At 37.7% G+C, this 14764-nt stretch overlaps 1 protein-coding gene across 2 annotated transcripts in view; it reads right to left on the bottom strand.

Moving 5' to 3' along the window:
* zgc:113337 (uncharacterized protein LOC503741 homolog) overlaps window positions 1-14764 on the bottom strand; it is a 34447-nt gene that overhangs the window by 19434 nt on the left and 249 nt on the right. The window contains exons 2-5 of one of the 2 annotated variants that reach the window (XM_036570801.1): window positions 13342-13405; window positions 11660-11738; window positions 10718-11038; window positions 6473-6802 (exon numbers count right to left, since the gene is read on the bottom strand). In XM_036570801.1, the coding sequence (XP_036426694.1) occupies window positions 6473-6802; window positions 10718-11038; window positions 11660-11735 (727 nt within the window). In that variant the 5' untranslated portion in view covers window positions 11736-11738; window positions 13342-13405. The remainder of the gene's footprint in view (window positions 1-6472; window positions 6803-10717; window positions 11039-11659; window positions 11739-13341; window positions 13406-14764) is intronic. The other variant, XM_036570810.1, reaches the window with a different exon arrangement.

The raw sequence follows: 14764 nt of genomic DNA, 5'->3' as shown, positions 1-14764 counted from the left end.
AAGGTTGGAAGAACTTTTGAAAAACTACAAGCACTTTGGTGTCAAGTCAAAGTTTATTTATATAGCACTTTTTACAACAGGTGCAGTGGCAAGGAAAAACTCCCTAAGAGCAAGAGGAAGAAACCTTGAGAGGAACCAAGACTCGAAAAGGGGAACCCACCCAGGATGGGCAGCTGTTCAACTCGGTAAAGAGAAGGAAACACACAGAGAGTTAGTTATGTAAAGAGTGACTGATCACAGATTACAGTATTAACAGAGTGCAGCAGGTCTAGTTATTACAGCCTAACTAAAAGGGAGAAACGAGAAAGGTAACAGAGTCATGAGACTCCCTGAGATGTCGGCGCCCCTCTGCTCCACCTTCAGCAAACCTGAGTGAACGCGTGAGAGCAGCAGGATGACAGCACCAACACTCCCAGTTTACCATAATACTCTATGACCAAGAACCCCCAGATCTGCACCTTTTATCTGACAGGGAAAACTAATTACCAAAGGCTTGACTAAACAAGTAAGTTTTTAGCCTAGACTTAAAGACAGAGACTATTCCAAAGTTGGGGGGGCTTTGTATGAGAAGGCTCTCCCCCCTGATGTAGCTTTATTAATTCTAGGTACTAAAAGTAAACCAGCACCTTGTGATCTTAGTAGGCGTGATGGTTCATAGTAGGAGAGAAGTTCGCTCAGGTACTGTGGGGCGAGTCCATTTAGAGCTTTATAGGTCAATAAAAGAATTTTATAATAGATGCGAAATTTAACTGGTAACCAGTGCAGGGTTGATAAAACTGGGCTGATATGGTCACATTTTCTGGTTCTTGTGAGGACTCTGACTGCAGCATTCTGGACTAGCTGAAGCTCGTTGAAGCTTTTTCTGGAACATCCAGACAGCAGGACATTACAGTAATCCAGCCTTGAGGTAATAAATGCATGAACTAGCTTTTCTGCATCCTGTAGAGAGAATGCATTTCTGAATTTAGCAATATTGTGGAGATGCAGGGAGGCTGTTCTAGTAATATTCGTTATATGTGCATCGAAGGACAGATCAGGGTCTATAATGACACCAAGATTTTTTACAGATGAACCTGACGCAACTGAGAAACTATTAAGTGTTAAATTAGACAGTTTGTTTCTAGCAGTTTTGGACCAAGAAGCAGAACCTCTGTTTTATCTGAGTTAAGTAGGAGAAAGTTACTCGACATCCAGTCTTTTATGTCTTTTATACAGCCCTCGATCTTGCCAAGTTGAATTTTATTATCTGGTTTGCTTGATACATATAACTATGTGTCATTGGCGTAGCGGTGGAAATTGATGCCTTGTTTGCTGAAAATGGTGCCCAGTGGTAGCATATATAATGTCAATAATATAGGCCCTAAAACATAGCCTTGTGGAACACCATACTTTACTTTTGCGAGGATAGATGATACGCCGTTTACTATCATAGCTATCAGTGAGGTAAGATCTGAATCAGGAAAGAGCTATTCCTGTTACCCCTACAAGGTTTTCTAGCCTATCTAGTAATATAGAGTGGTCTATCGTGTCAAATGCCACACTAAGATCAAGGAGGACTAGCAAAGACACATGTCCTTGGTCAGAGAATAATAAAGGATCGTTTACAATTTCACTAGTGCTGTCTCTGTACTATGATGTGGCCTAAAACCAGACTGAAATTTTTCATGTATATGATTCTTATACAAATAGGAACTTAATTGTTTTGCCACAACTTTTTCCAAGATCTTTGATATAAAGGGGAGATTCGATATAGGTCTATAAGTTGATAGTCCACAGGGATCAAGGTTAGCTTTACTGCTAGTTTAAAAGTTTTTGGGATGTAGCCAAGGCCAAAGAGGAGTTTATTATTGACAGAATAGGCTTGGTTATTTCTGGCAAAATTTCTTTGAGTAAACCTGTAGGAATCGGATCTAACATACAAGTAAAAGATTTTGCGGAGGAAACGATTTTAACTAGTTCATTTGAAGTAAACGATTCCAGCCTCTCTGCAGAAGTTACAATATTCTCAAGATCTAGACTGCCTAAGGCAGCAGGTTTGTAGACTTTAACTGTGCATTCAGAATTTTCTGCCTAATTTTTTCAATTTTATCACTAAAGAAATTCATAAAACCATTGCATCAGTAACTGTTTGGTTCTTAGTTATTTTAGAAATTGTGCTAAATAATAATCTAGGATTATTCTTATTGTCTTCTATGAGAGAGAAGAGATATGTTGAGTGTGCTCTTCTGTAGTCTATAAGGCTCTCCCTCCAGGTGGACTGGAACACTTCTAGTTTAGTCAGGCACTATTTTCGCTCTAGTTGTCTTTTAAAGCTCGAGTATGGTTATTATACCATGGGGCCGCTTTTTCTGCCTTATTATTTTACTTTTTAATAGAGCCACATTATCTAGAGTAGATTGAAAAGTATCCTCTAAGCACTTGGTCATAATATCTACTTCAGTAGGATTAGATGGACAGCTAACAGAAGCTGATAATTGTGGAAGGTTTCTGATAAAGTTACCAGCTGTGGAGGAAGTTATAGTCCGCTTAACATGATAGCATGGTGATGAACGTACATTACCACTAAGGCCAAATTCATATGAAATTAGATAATGATCTAAGACTTGAGAGCCGTGGATACTTGTGAGCTGTTTGAAATGTCCACTAGCTTTCAGAAAGAATCTATATAGTTGACGTTACCCCTAGGAATCTGAATATTACTTCTGTATTTGTTAACCACATCTACAACTACATCAGTGGCTATGTTAGCAGTCAGTATTTTATCATTACAGTTGGGGGGGGGGTCCTAAAGTAGTGCAGCAATACAGTATATTATATATTATTACAAATAACATATTAAAGCTATGTATTGCAAGATTTGCAGATTTGGCAACCTCCCTGGTGGAAATGTGTAATTGCACGAATATGTTGAACAAAATGTCTGTTGTGCTTCTGAGCCCTTCCCCCCATTCTGGATCATTCTATAGGTCCATTCATCATGAATTTTTGATACAGTATAAAGTGGAACTGGAGTTTTCTAGTTATACAAAAAAGTAACAATGTCAAAAAATACATTTTGCTCAACAGAGGCAAGATATAAAAATGGACAAAAGTAAAAAAAAATCAGGTTATGATTCGGCTGGAATTACTGTTTTTAGTGTTTTTTTTTACTATGAAACGTATTTATGTTCACTTTTATAGACAACAGTATGTCATACAATTTGAGAAACCACATAAGTTAGCCTATTCAAATAATTCAACATAATTTTATGTTGATGTATGATCATGTAGTTGGCACAATGCTAATCTTCCATTGCTTGTTAACTACTCTAACTTTTTGGGCCCAATCAAAAACTAAAGAAGCAAACTCCAGACACTAATCATGTCTTGGCTGATCAGCTGCATTTGGGGTAATGGGGAAATTGATTTATTGGCTGAACAATCACTTTAGGCAGAGATCTGTGTGGGTAACAGTAAATCTGACACTGTGAGCAAGTGTATGCTTGGGAAGAATGCCTGGTATGCATCAGCAAGCAAAGCTTTGTTCTGGCAATATACAGTCTTTCAAGGCATCATACGGCCTGGTCTATATTAGCTGAGTCTGGGGAAAAGGATTTTTTACATAAATTATGACCATTTGTGTTGGTTAGAGCAGTAAAGGTTGGGTTTGTAAATCTACACCACAAGTTTCTTTTTTATTCAGACTAACTGAGCAGAATTTCATGAACACACCCTCAAGTGTATCATCTGAGACAATCTGAGACTGCTCGGGATTAGGGGCAGGCACATTATTGCAAACATGTGGAAATCCAACCTCAGCCTAGTATTCTTTCATCTAATCAGATATTCAAATAAGCACATTTGAAATAAGAAAAAGAGACAAATTGTGTATTATTTTGTTGTTTTTAAATGACTGAGCATGTGACAAAACATTAGTGGCTAATTTAGCAGATATATATATATATATATATATATATATATCATTGTTTTTTTAAGATAAGATAAGAAATATGTGCCTTGTTAAGCTGTTATCGTTATCATTCTCTGGGTGTGTCATATGCAAAGGTTTGGACAACCCGGTCACATTAAATGTTGTGTTGATCTTTTATGATTACTCTTTATTTGCTGAATTTATCATATTGGGGAAAAAATAAAACGTGTGACCTTGATTTTTCCCCAATATGTTAAACTCAACAAATAAAAAGAAATTATGCACTACAACTAGCAATATTTCAGTGTGTTCTCTGTAGATGATGTGTCTCATTTGCAGTTTAAAAAAATCACTAAGGCAAGCAGTTTAACTCAGGTGTTCAAACTTTTGCATGAGACTGTATGCCATGAACACAAAGCAGTAAGTCTGGTACAAATCAACTGTTATGGTAACTGCGTGCAATAAATTTTCTGTTTTTATTCACTTTGGGGAGAGAGATTCTATGGAATGGCAGTGTGATTTAGGTGGTATTCTTTGGTACATAGAAGCCTGCATACTGGAAGAAAGATAAAACAAATAGAAAAGAAAGAACAGAAGAAAGACGGTAAGACAAAAAGAGGCAGTGGGAGAGCACAGAGAGTCAGTGTGTGACACAATCACACATTTCACCCACAGCCTCAATCACATCTCTCACAGCAGCAGCCTCCTACAATCAGCTCCTTTCACAACTCACTGCTCCCAGTCTCTCTCTCTCTCTCTCTCACTCTCACTCTCTCCCTCTCTCTCCCCTCAGTCTGTCACTGTCTTTCTCTCCCTCTCTCCCCTCAGTCTGTCACTGTCTCTCCCCTCAGTCTGTCACTCTCTTTCCCCTCAGTCTGTCACTCTCTCTCCTCTCTGTCTGTCACTGTCTCTCCCTCTCACTCCTGTAGTCTGTCAGGCTCTCCAACTCTTTCTCTTCTCTCATCCTCTTTCTCTCTCTCTCTCTCTCTCTCTCTCTCTCTCTCTCTCTCTCTCTCTCTCTCTCTCTCTCTCTCTCTCTCTGCTATCAGCTGCTCTCTCTGAGTGGATTTGTGTTTCTACTCGATTCACATTGCGATAACATAAGCATTCAATCTGAATGGTCAAACAGTAGAGTGGGCAGAAGAGGTCACTGCTTGAGATTAATCAAAACACCACGACTGCCTAATAGACTGAAAAACGCATGCGTGGTATATGAGACAATTTGTTCTTTCAATGACATGTATTGCACTCCTACAGAGTGTTACACCAGTTATACCAGTGTTAGGATACACTGGTAAAACAAGACAAAGCACTTGCCAAATTTCCAAACTATTTGCTACCCTACGCTTCCCACCTTTTGTTGATCTGAAGTTAGTTGGCTCACTTGAAAACCCTTGTTTGTCAAAACACCCACAGATCACTTACCAGTGTTCCAGTAGCACATTAACCCCTTAAATGGCCAGGGCCCACCAGCAGGCCCAAAGTTTTATTATACACTTCTGTAACCTAACAACAGCTCTAATAATAAGCCTAATGAGCCTGGCATTTTAAGGGGTTAAAACTAAAGAAATGGTTTGAGAAAAATCTAATTTACAGTTTTCCACTTTCTGGTCCAGATGTAGCTGATCAACACAAGATATGTTTAATGTCCAAATTTTGCTGATTCAGTTTAGAGCTGGAGCCCTAAGGCTACTGTTGCTAACAAACACTAAAAGTCATTTTTATAGTTCACTATAAGTCACACTGTGTCCTAAACATCATCAACACGTCTGTGTACCTTTAATGAAGATCTGGATGCAGTATGTATTCATGGAAGAGATTTAGGTGGCAATTGACTTTAAGTGCATGTCAGCAACATTAGCCTCGTAGTTCCAGCACAAAAATAAAGAAACAAAATTTGAACACCAAACATCTGAGGTAAAAGGAAAATTGTGTAAATTTGATTTTCCACCAGACCGTTCCTTTAACACACATACACAACCCAGTGGAAAAGATCACAAATCCCAGCAGTATTTCATACTGTATAATCAGTGTGTGGGATCAGTTCATCTTTCATTGGTGTTGAGAGATGAAACAGATGTTGAGCTTCTCTACACATTGACAGTTTTTTCTTATGCTAACAACAATCACAAACATTCAACTTTAAGTGTTTGCTTTTGCATTCATAACAGTGTAACATTTTCCTGTTGGGATATTTGAATACAATAACTGAACACAATTTCCTTAAAATGCAGAAATAAAAGGACGGTGATAGAAGACCAATCACCTATAGATGCCTGCAGGGGTGTAAATTTGGTCTGACCTTAGGTTGGGGCAATGTCAGGAGGCAAAGCATGACTGAAAATACACCTTTTGTATTGACAACTCATAATTAATATTAATATGTCAATATTAAACAATTACAATGGCTTTTTGTCTTTCAGATGTCACTAAAATTCTTAGCCATGAAAATCGTGATCAGTCATGATAAATATATATGTAGCTCTTTGAAACCCTTTTAAAAATGCCAGGAAGCTCCTGTCTAAGTCACAGAACCATCTTTTGATCATCTACAGAACATACCAAACACAGTGAGGCAGGTGGAGGCGCTCTTGGTACCCTCAGGGTAGGTGTGGAACTCGCAGGTGTAGCAGCCCTCGTCTTCCGTCCTGACAGGCCGTAAGGAGAGCCGTGAGTCAGATAGAGAGCGGCTCAGGCTTGTGCGGTCCGCATACTGCTCATTTATGGTAGGGTCACCTCGCTTAGCATAGGACGCCACCTCCTGAGTTTCACCACGCTCTACCGTCTTCTTCCACAAAACCTGCTCCACCTTCTCAGGCAGACCGTACCGACAGGACAGAGATGCCTGTTTCCCACTGACCGCTGTCTTATTACCATCCTGAACCACTGATGCTGAGAGAGAGAGAGAGAGAGAGAGAGAGAGAGAGAGAGAGAGAGCATTAAATAACACAAATCTATACACTAATCTTTGAAAGGTTGGAATTGATGTTTTTAGTAACACAAAACAAACCTGGGTGCTGATTAATCTATACAATGAATCTAATATGCTGGTCCTGTCCAGCTTCATAGGTTTCAAATAATGCAGATGATTTTAAAATGATTAAGAAAGCTTTATAGCATCAACATCCAGAGCGACTTATATTTGAAAAGTGAACTTGATGCATTATAAATAGATAATTGCAGTTTATAATTATTAATTTAGTAACGTTTTGTTTCCAAATTATGGAAAAAAAATCTTAAAAATACCTTATGGTGTCTAGTTTATCGTCTTCAATTCAACACTGTAGAAGTTATTATTACATATAAACAATACAAATTGTTATAACAAACAATTCCAAATTTTTATTTATCCAGTATAATCATAATTTTATAAAATGTATTAGTTGTGCATAAACACTTATTAACCCTTCATTCAATCAGGTATCATTTCAGTGTTTAAAAGTAGTTAGACCTCCATCTGACCCAGCAGCTGTTTCTAATCTCTAAAATTCATATTTTTCCTGCAGCCTCCACCAAAGGGACCAACCATTACTAAAGAGTGGGACAGGCCTACATCTCTATTCTCTCAAGAGCAGCAGCAATCCGAGCAAATCCAGACAGCCAGACAAAACACATATTTCAGCTTTAGACAGTCACTAGACTTCTGGTGGCAGTAGCACATACAGCAGTATAGTTTTGGGTGGAGACAAAAGTGTTTTAAATTTAATTCAGTTTTACTGAAGTGAATCTAACAACCACAGAAATGTGATGAGGTCTGAGACAGTATTTAATGTCTTCTTACATTATACATAGTGGGTTCAACCAATCATTCTGAATCTCTTCAGTTCCACCGTAGAAGCTGTAACAAATCAGTTTGACGTTGGGACTTGCCGAAACTACAACCCCTGACACAATCAACTCAGAAACTTGTTGATCACAAGCTGAATCATAAGTCTGCAGAAAAATAGCCAGAAAATCATCTGAAAACGTGTACAAATACAAGAACCCCCCAAAATTTTGTTTTCATTCAACATATGACCTGAAATAGTCTCAGAGTTCTCACTTCTATTTGGATGGAATCAAAATATAGGCTGTGCTGTACGTCCAAAAGAATCTTGACACACCATTTATTTAGAGATTTCAGTTATTTCAGGGGCACTCATTGCTGAAACAGGTGTTCTAATGTGCATGTACAACTTGTAAAATCGTCTCCAGAGAAAAGTATCATCAATAGAATAAGATGCCTTAGAGCAGCAGGTCACCATGCCCAATGCCAAGCATCAGCTAGATGGGTATAAAGCCCCCAGCATTGGGCTGTGGAGCAGTGGAATTGTGTTCTCTGGAGTGATGGAGCTCCATCCAATACCTTTGGGATGAGTCCAGAACTTATCATCCAATATCAGTACCTGACCTCACTAATGCTCTGACAGCAACCAAATCTTCACAGCAATGTTCCATGATCTAGTGTAAAGCCTTCCCAGTAAAAAGTAAAGGCCTCAAACTCCCTGGATTTCAGGAGAGACATTCTTCTTCAGTTCTTGTCAAACCTTCTTTAGTCTCTGCACAGAAGAAAAGTTTTCTTGACATCCAGTTTAAAGTTTGGAGCTCTCCACAGATGTGATGCTGGCCACTGCACCACAAGATTATGAAAAATGGTGGAAAATAGAGTAGAACCAGATTATTGGCAAAAAGCTTCTGAAATTCTTATAAAACTCCACAGAGATGCTTTTTTATATTTCCAAAAGCGTTTTTTTTTTTTCCATGATGGACTGAGACTAGAAAAAAGGCAAAGGGCAAATTGTTCCAGGCTTTGTCCACGATAACTCTCTGACATAAAAAACATAGTTTTTACTTGGACACCGAATCTCATTCGTGCCCCAAAGCCAGGCAAACAAATACATTTCTATTCACATGCAGTCAAAGGCAATATATCAGTATTGAAAACAGTTCAGCTGAGTCCACTGACTGACCAAAGATTCACACCAAAATGCTCTGAAGCACAAAATCACAGGGAATTTATTGAAGTATTCTAACTTGTTTACTCTGATAAGCTTTACTGCCAGCACATGTGTTAACTAGCACAGTTCTGAAGTTAGACTGGTCTACTGTACTTGTCCACTTTTGGTAGGACTAAAATGCTTAACTCATTAAATGGCCAGAGCCCACCGGCAGGCCCAAAGTTTTATTATACACTTCTTTGACCTAAGAATAAATTAACCTGTTTGCATTGAAGTCCCTGTAGTCACTGGATAATAAACCTTAGTATGCAATAAGCCTGGGATTTTAAGGGTTTTAAAGGATTTTAATCAAGGGTTGATTCAGGTAACATTTTGGTTTTCCACAATAATCAAATAAACAGTGCTTAGAGGCAAGGGTCCACAGTACCATTAGCTGCTCTCTAGTCCAGTGTTTCTCAACCTTGTAACCTGAAGGCCCACTGCCCTGCACTTTTTAGTGTTTTTCCCTGTTCCCGACACACCTGATGCAATTAATCAGCTCATTCACTGCCCATTATTGAGTTAAAGTGGCAGGAAAAGCATTAAAATGTGCAGGGCAGTGGGCCTTCAAGACCAGGGTTGAGAAGTACTGCTCTCACATTTCACGTTTTGGCCTTTGAAAACACAGAGCCTGTGGCTTAAGTGGTCTCTTGGAGATTTTTGTTGTTTTTCCTTTAACAAACCAGCAAACCAGTTTTCACACATTCATAAATACCCACCATTAATAGTAAGACTACTTTTCCGTAGGCTTGAGTGATATGTAAAGCACAATATTGTCTTGTTAAACACATACAGTCCACTGTAACCGTTTTACCTTTCATTTTGAAAGTTATAATTGCAAACACATGCATTCATGAGATCTTGCTGATGTGGGTTTGTGGTTGTTTCTTCTATTTGAATGATGCACACAAATCTGACTTGTGTGCTAATATCTCCCCCATGTGGATAAACCTCAGACTGCTAAATGTGCACTTAATAATGTAAAGTTTGTAATGCATATCTCTTTCTCAAAGCAACACCTGACTGTTTTTTGGTACCAAACATGCCTTCTTATTATAAATACACTGCATATGCAGTAAGCATGTGTCTATAATGGCCAAATTCTTAATTTCTTTATTTTCACATGTTCCTTGGCTTGGTGGACTGAGAGGCCAGTGCACATTTTTTCCATCTACCCCTGCTAAAAGGGTGATCAATCTACTCATAGATTGAGATTGACGATGAACTCCTAATGTGAATTCAGTTCAACAAACTGCAGATATTTAGTTAACTCTCAGAACATGAATATTAATAGATAATTACTTATTCATATACATGTATATGTAATAACTGCATTCACTTTCTATACCAACAGGTTAGATTCTGCACTTTTTTCTTTTTCTTAATTTGTTTATATGTAAAAAAATGAATTAAATAAAGAAATAGAAAGAAATTTAAAGGATGTTTTTTCTTGTCACAAAACACCACATACAAGAATATCTTTCTATTAAATTTAAATCATAATAAAATATCTACTCTTCTATGATTGAGAAATAATTAACAAAATGTAAGAAAAGTGTTTATATAAAAATAAAAAGTGATGCATTGAATTGACCTGATTTATATATGTACATTATTACCCTATGAATAGAATTTAGCATATTTTCTACTCTACTTTAACTTTATTTTCTTTTGATTATACATTTTATTCATGATATAGATATGATGTATACATTTGAATCCATTAAATTTAGTGCATCAGTGAGGGACCCAGATCATGCATTGTAGGGGCACACTAGATTAAGGGGACTACTTCAGTAAGTCTCATCCTTTTGGCTCATTCAGGACTCACCAGTGACTGTGAGGCACGTGTGTCCATCTTTGGAGCCGGACGGATACACATCAAAGATGCAGGTGTAGCAGCCCTCGTCCCTGTGGCTGACGCGCTTGATGATCACATTGCTGGTGTCACGTGCTTCACTCCCTAGCTCTACATGCTGCTGTCCACTCACACTGGCTGGCTGTCCAGGCACGTAGGAGATAAGTGTTTGGTTCTGCATGTCCAGCCAGCGCACCTGCTTGATGGATTCCCCTTTAGCCCTCACCAGCGAGCAGGTCAGGGTGAAGGGGCGCTCCACAACAGCCTCCTGACGCGCTGGGGCCACAACCCTGCCTGACACACACCATTAATGACCAACATATACAAACGACCAGGGGATTAAAATGATAGTCTGGTGAAACTCTAAAGTAGACTCCAATTGTATTTGATCAGACATGTTTGTGTTCAAAGTTTGCTTCTTTAGTTTTGCATTGGTGGCTAATGTAGCTAACTAGTAATGGAAGCTTATACCCACCAATTAGCACTGTGTAAACTACATGACTAAATCGCCACACTTACCTCAAATCATATTGAAGTATTGTCAGTGGGTGCATAGGCAAAAGGAGTAGTAGTACCCATGTTTGATTCATGGCTTTTGTAATCATACTGTACTTTTGTTCATTTTTCAGTATGTCATTCAGTGTCAGAAACCACATAAACAAGTCTATTTGAGATTATTTTACAACTTGACATGGTTTGAATAAAGTGTGTGATGATTTAGGCATGTAGTTTAGTGCATGATGCTAATTATTGTACATAAGCTTCTGTTACTTAGCTACATTAGTGCCAGTGCAAAACCTAATAAACACACTTCAGACACCAAACATGTTGGGTTCATTTGGGGTAAGGGAATGTTTTTATTTTTGGAGGAAACCTTTAAGACTATTATTTCTCCAACATTATTCAAAAACATACCATATACCATTCTGGACACAATGACCAGGGAGACAAACAGCTGCAAGCATTTTGGCAGACTTGCATCCAACATCATAGCCTGGCAAACACAGATTAACATACTTAACAGTGCGGGAAACATAGCAAGAATGTTTTAGCACATATTTGCAGAAGCTTTCACATTACCCAATCTGTATGCTGATAAATTTAGCGTTCTCTCCCTGGCTGAGTAGTAAATTACTTTGCAAGCATATTTCAGTTGTCACTGTCACATCTAAAAATAGCTACAAAAACATAAAACAAAAATGTGGTTTGAATTATCAAATCCTAATAAAAAAAAAAAAAAAATGAAAACAAACAGACACTGATAGTGCATTTAGACTGTATGAAGATAACTTTAGCAATATATTTTGTCACAGCTCAAGCATTTGCCAAATAACCTTCAGGAAGATTAAGAACCAGACTTGGTTTTTACTAACACATCTTAAATTAGGATGATCAGATTCAGTCGCTCAATGTTCTGCGCTATTCTTTTTATAACACAGTCATTTAAAAGTATTGGCAACTATCAGAAATTGTTGGAATTACTGGGGAAAATCCCTTGGCGTTTTACACTAAGAGGAAAATCTAACCTCTAACCCCCATGTGTCAAACACAAGGCCCACGGGCCAAGTCAGGCCCGTGACACAGTCCTATTCGGCCTGCAAAATTATTTTCATTTTCTATATTATTAGCCCATTTCACCCTGAGATGCACTACAGTCCCCAGCATGCACTGCAACATAGTGTGCATTCTGACCTCCTTCCCCCAACAACAATCTAAGGGCCAGTGGTTACACAAAAAGAAAAGATGCCTGCTGTCTAGTTCAAGGAAATAGGCAGTTTAAAAAAAGAATGAGTAAGACTTCAATACCTATTTTGCTGTTGCAGTTTTGGCATATTTTAAATAAATGATAGCCTGTTTGAGTCACTGAGTCATGGCAAAATGTTAAGTAAAAATGAAATAAAAACACAGCTGACCTACAGATTTGCTGAGATGTTTTAATGTGGCCCTTTTAGTGGTTGAGTTTGACACCCCTGCTCTAATCTGAGATGCCAAGTGAAGTTCTTAATTAACGTTCATATGAATTCCTGTATTTTAAATAATGTAGCATCCAAAATTCCTCATAAAATTTCACACAATCAGTTAAAAATGTTACATTCATTAATTATTTCATTACCAACAGACATTTGTAGGCCTAGACAGCCCAACCCTTATTTGATGACCTAACACTTCTATATAAAATAGTATTTCTAATTAAGAGTGTTCGCTGAAGTGCTAGATTAAGCAGTACAGAAAGTATTTATGAACTGTAAATTATGCTTTAAAATTTAATATGACATAGACCTGCATCTTGTCACTATCGGAAACAAAACCTCGTATCCCAATAATTAACTTTACAGAAGAAGGCAAACAAAAACATTCTTAAATTTGAATGTAAGCTGATGTGATATGTTTTAATTCTTTGTCATATTGAACCGTATAGATTATGATGAAATTTTGACAGTGTAAACACCGGCTGTTATTTTTTGAAATTATGTATAAAAAATGACAAAGTTGAGGTAGTAGGCTTTCTTACAACAGTGAACAAAACTGCTGTTTATCATCTAAAATGATATACAGTAGCCCATCCAGCTAAGGACTCAGTCAAAGTCAGCACTTACATTCCAGCCTGATGACCTCCAATGAGAACTTCAGTGTAACTTCATTATGCTAAGAGTCGGTCATCTGTGGAGAGACAAGCAGAAGGTCAAAAGATAAACAGATATGAATGACTAGATGCAAATAAACAACTGTTTTCTTGCATGGCACAGTGCAGAAAATTGATATCTGCTTCAACACTCAAGCCTTTATGCTCACTCGGGTTTGACCCTAATGACCAAGACCTGACCAGGTCCAGACTTCTGGGATTTGAAAAGTTAAAGGGCGTAGGAAGTTGTTTTACTTAAGGAAATCTGATCTTTGATTAGAACATAGAAGCTTGGTAGATATGGGCCCAGCTTCCGTTCTATTCAGCAGGAAAATGATTTAATCTCACCAGCTGCCTTTTCAAAAGTCTTGGAACAGTGTGTTTAAAGTAAATGCCACCTGGTTTGACATTTCCAGATCCAATGTCCAGATCCTTTTTGGTACACTGTATGTATGAGGAATCTACTTTTACTTGGTTATCTTGTAATCTTTATTATTTAGTTACTTTTTGTCTTAATATTATTAAGTTTGGTTGACTGCATCTGTGCTGCTCTGTGATTGGTCACACCTCTCTCTTTTGAGATTTTATATTTTATTTGGACCAAAAGGATCCTAAAAAGAGAAGAACAGTCTGATTATAGTTCCCATGCTGGGAGATGCTGGACGTACTAAGACGTACCACTGCAGTTCTACAAGTTACTTATTGTAGACGTTACTATTGCACATATATTCTAGCTGTTTTTCACATCCAGACTTGTGAGATTTTAAAGGATAAAGTTGGTGGGAAATGGTTTTACTTGCATAAAGTTTAATAAGAAAGTTTTACTACGAGAATTGTAAAGCGATAATAAATCTGTGTCAGGTCTCACAACCAGTGAAAAAGTGTTGAATGTTTCACATGAATAAAACATATTACATCTACACAGTTCTTATCAAAAGAACACTGAAAGACATATTTTATTCATTTACGCCCACTGACGAGTCAAAGCAGTACTTGTTTGAGTGCAGCGGAGATGCATACATTTGTTGTTTTGCTCAAATTAAATGGCTAAATCAGAAAATGTTACTATTTCAACCTTCCTTCCTGTATATCTGTATGTTTTGTTTGTTTGTTTACTTGTTATTAAGAATTAGCAGCAAACAGAATTTATTACCACCAGAACAGAAGCTGGGCTCTTATTTTTTAAGCATCTCAGAACAAGAACACTGATCTGTGTTGTGTAAAAAACATAAGCTGATCCCAGATCACCATTCTTATTCTGAGAAATTGAATAAATATGGTCCTGAAAACAGTGTAGACAGTAGATTACAACTAAACGACCAGATTATAGCTAAATTAAACCCACTCAAACTGGCTGATTGTTAACGGCCTTGTTTGGAATTCAATCTGAGTTCACG

This window comes from Colossoma macropomum, unplaced genomic scaffold (assembly GCF_904425465.1).
Source record: "Colossoma macropomum unplaced genomic scaffold, Colossoma_macropomum, whole genome shotgun sequence".
Classification (NCBI taxonomy): Eukaryota; Metazoa; Chordata; class Actinopteri; order Characiformes; family Serrasalmidae; genus Colossoma; species Colossoma macropomum.
This window is presented reverse-complemented; position numbering and strand designations above follow the sequence as displayed.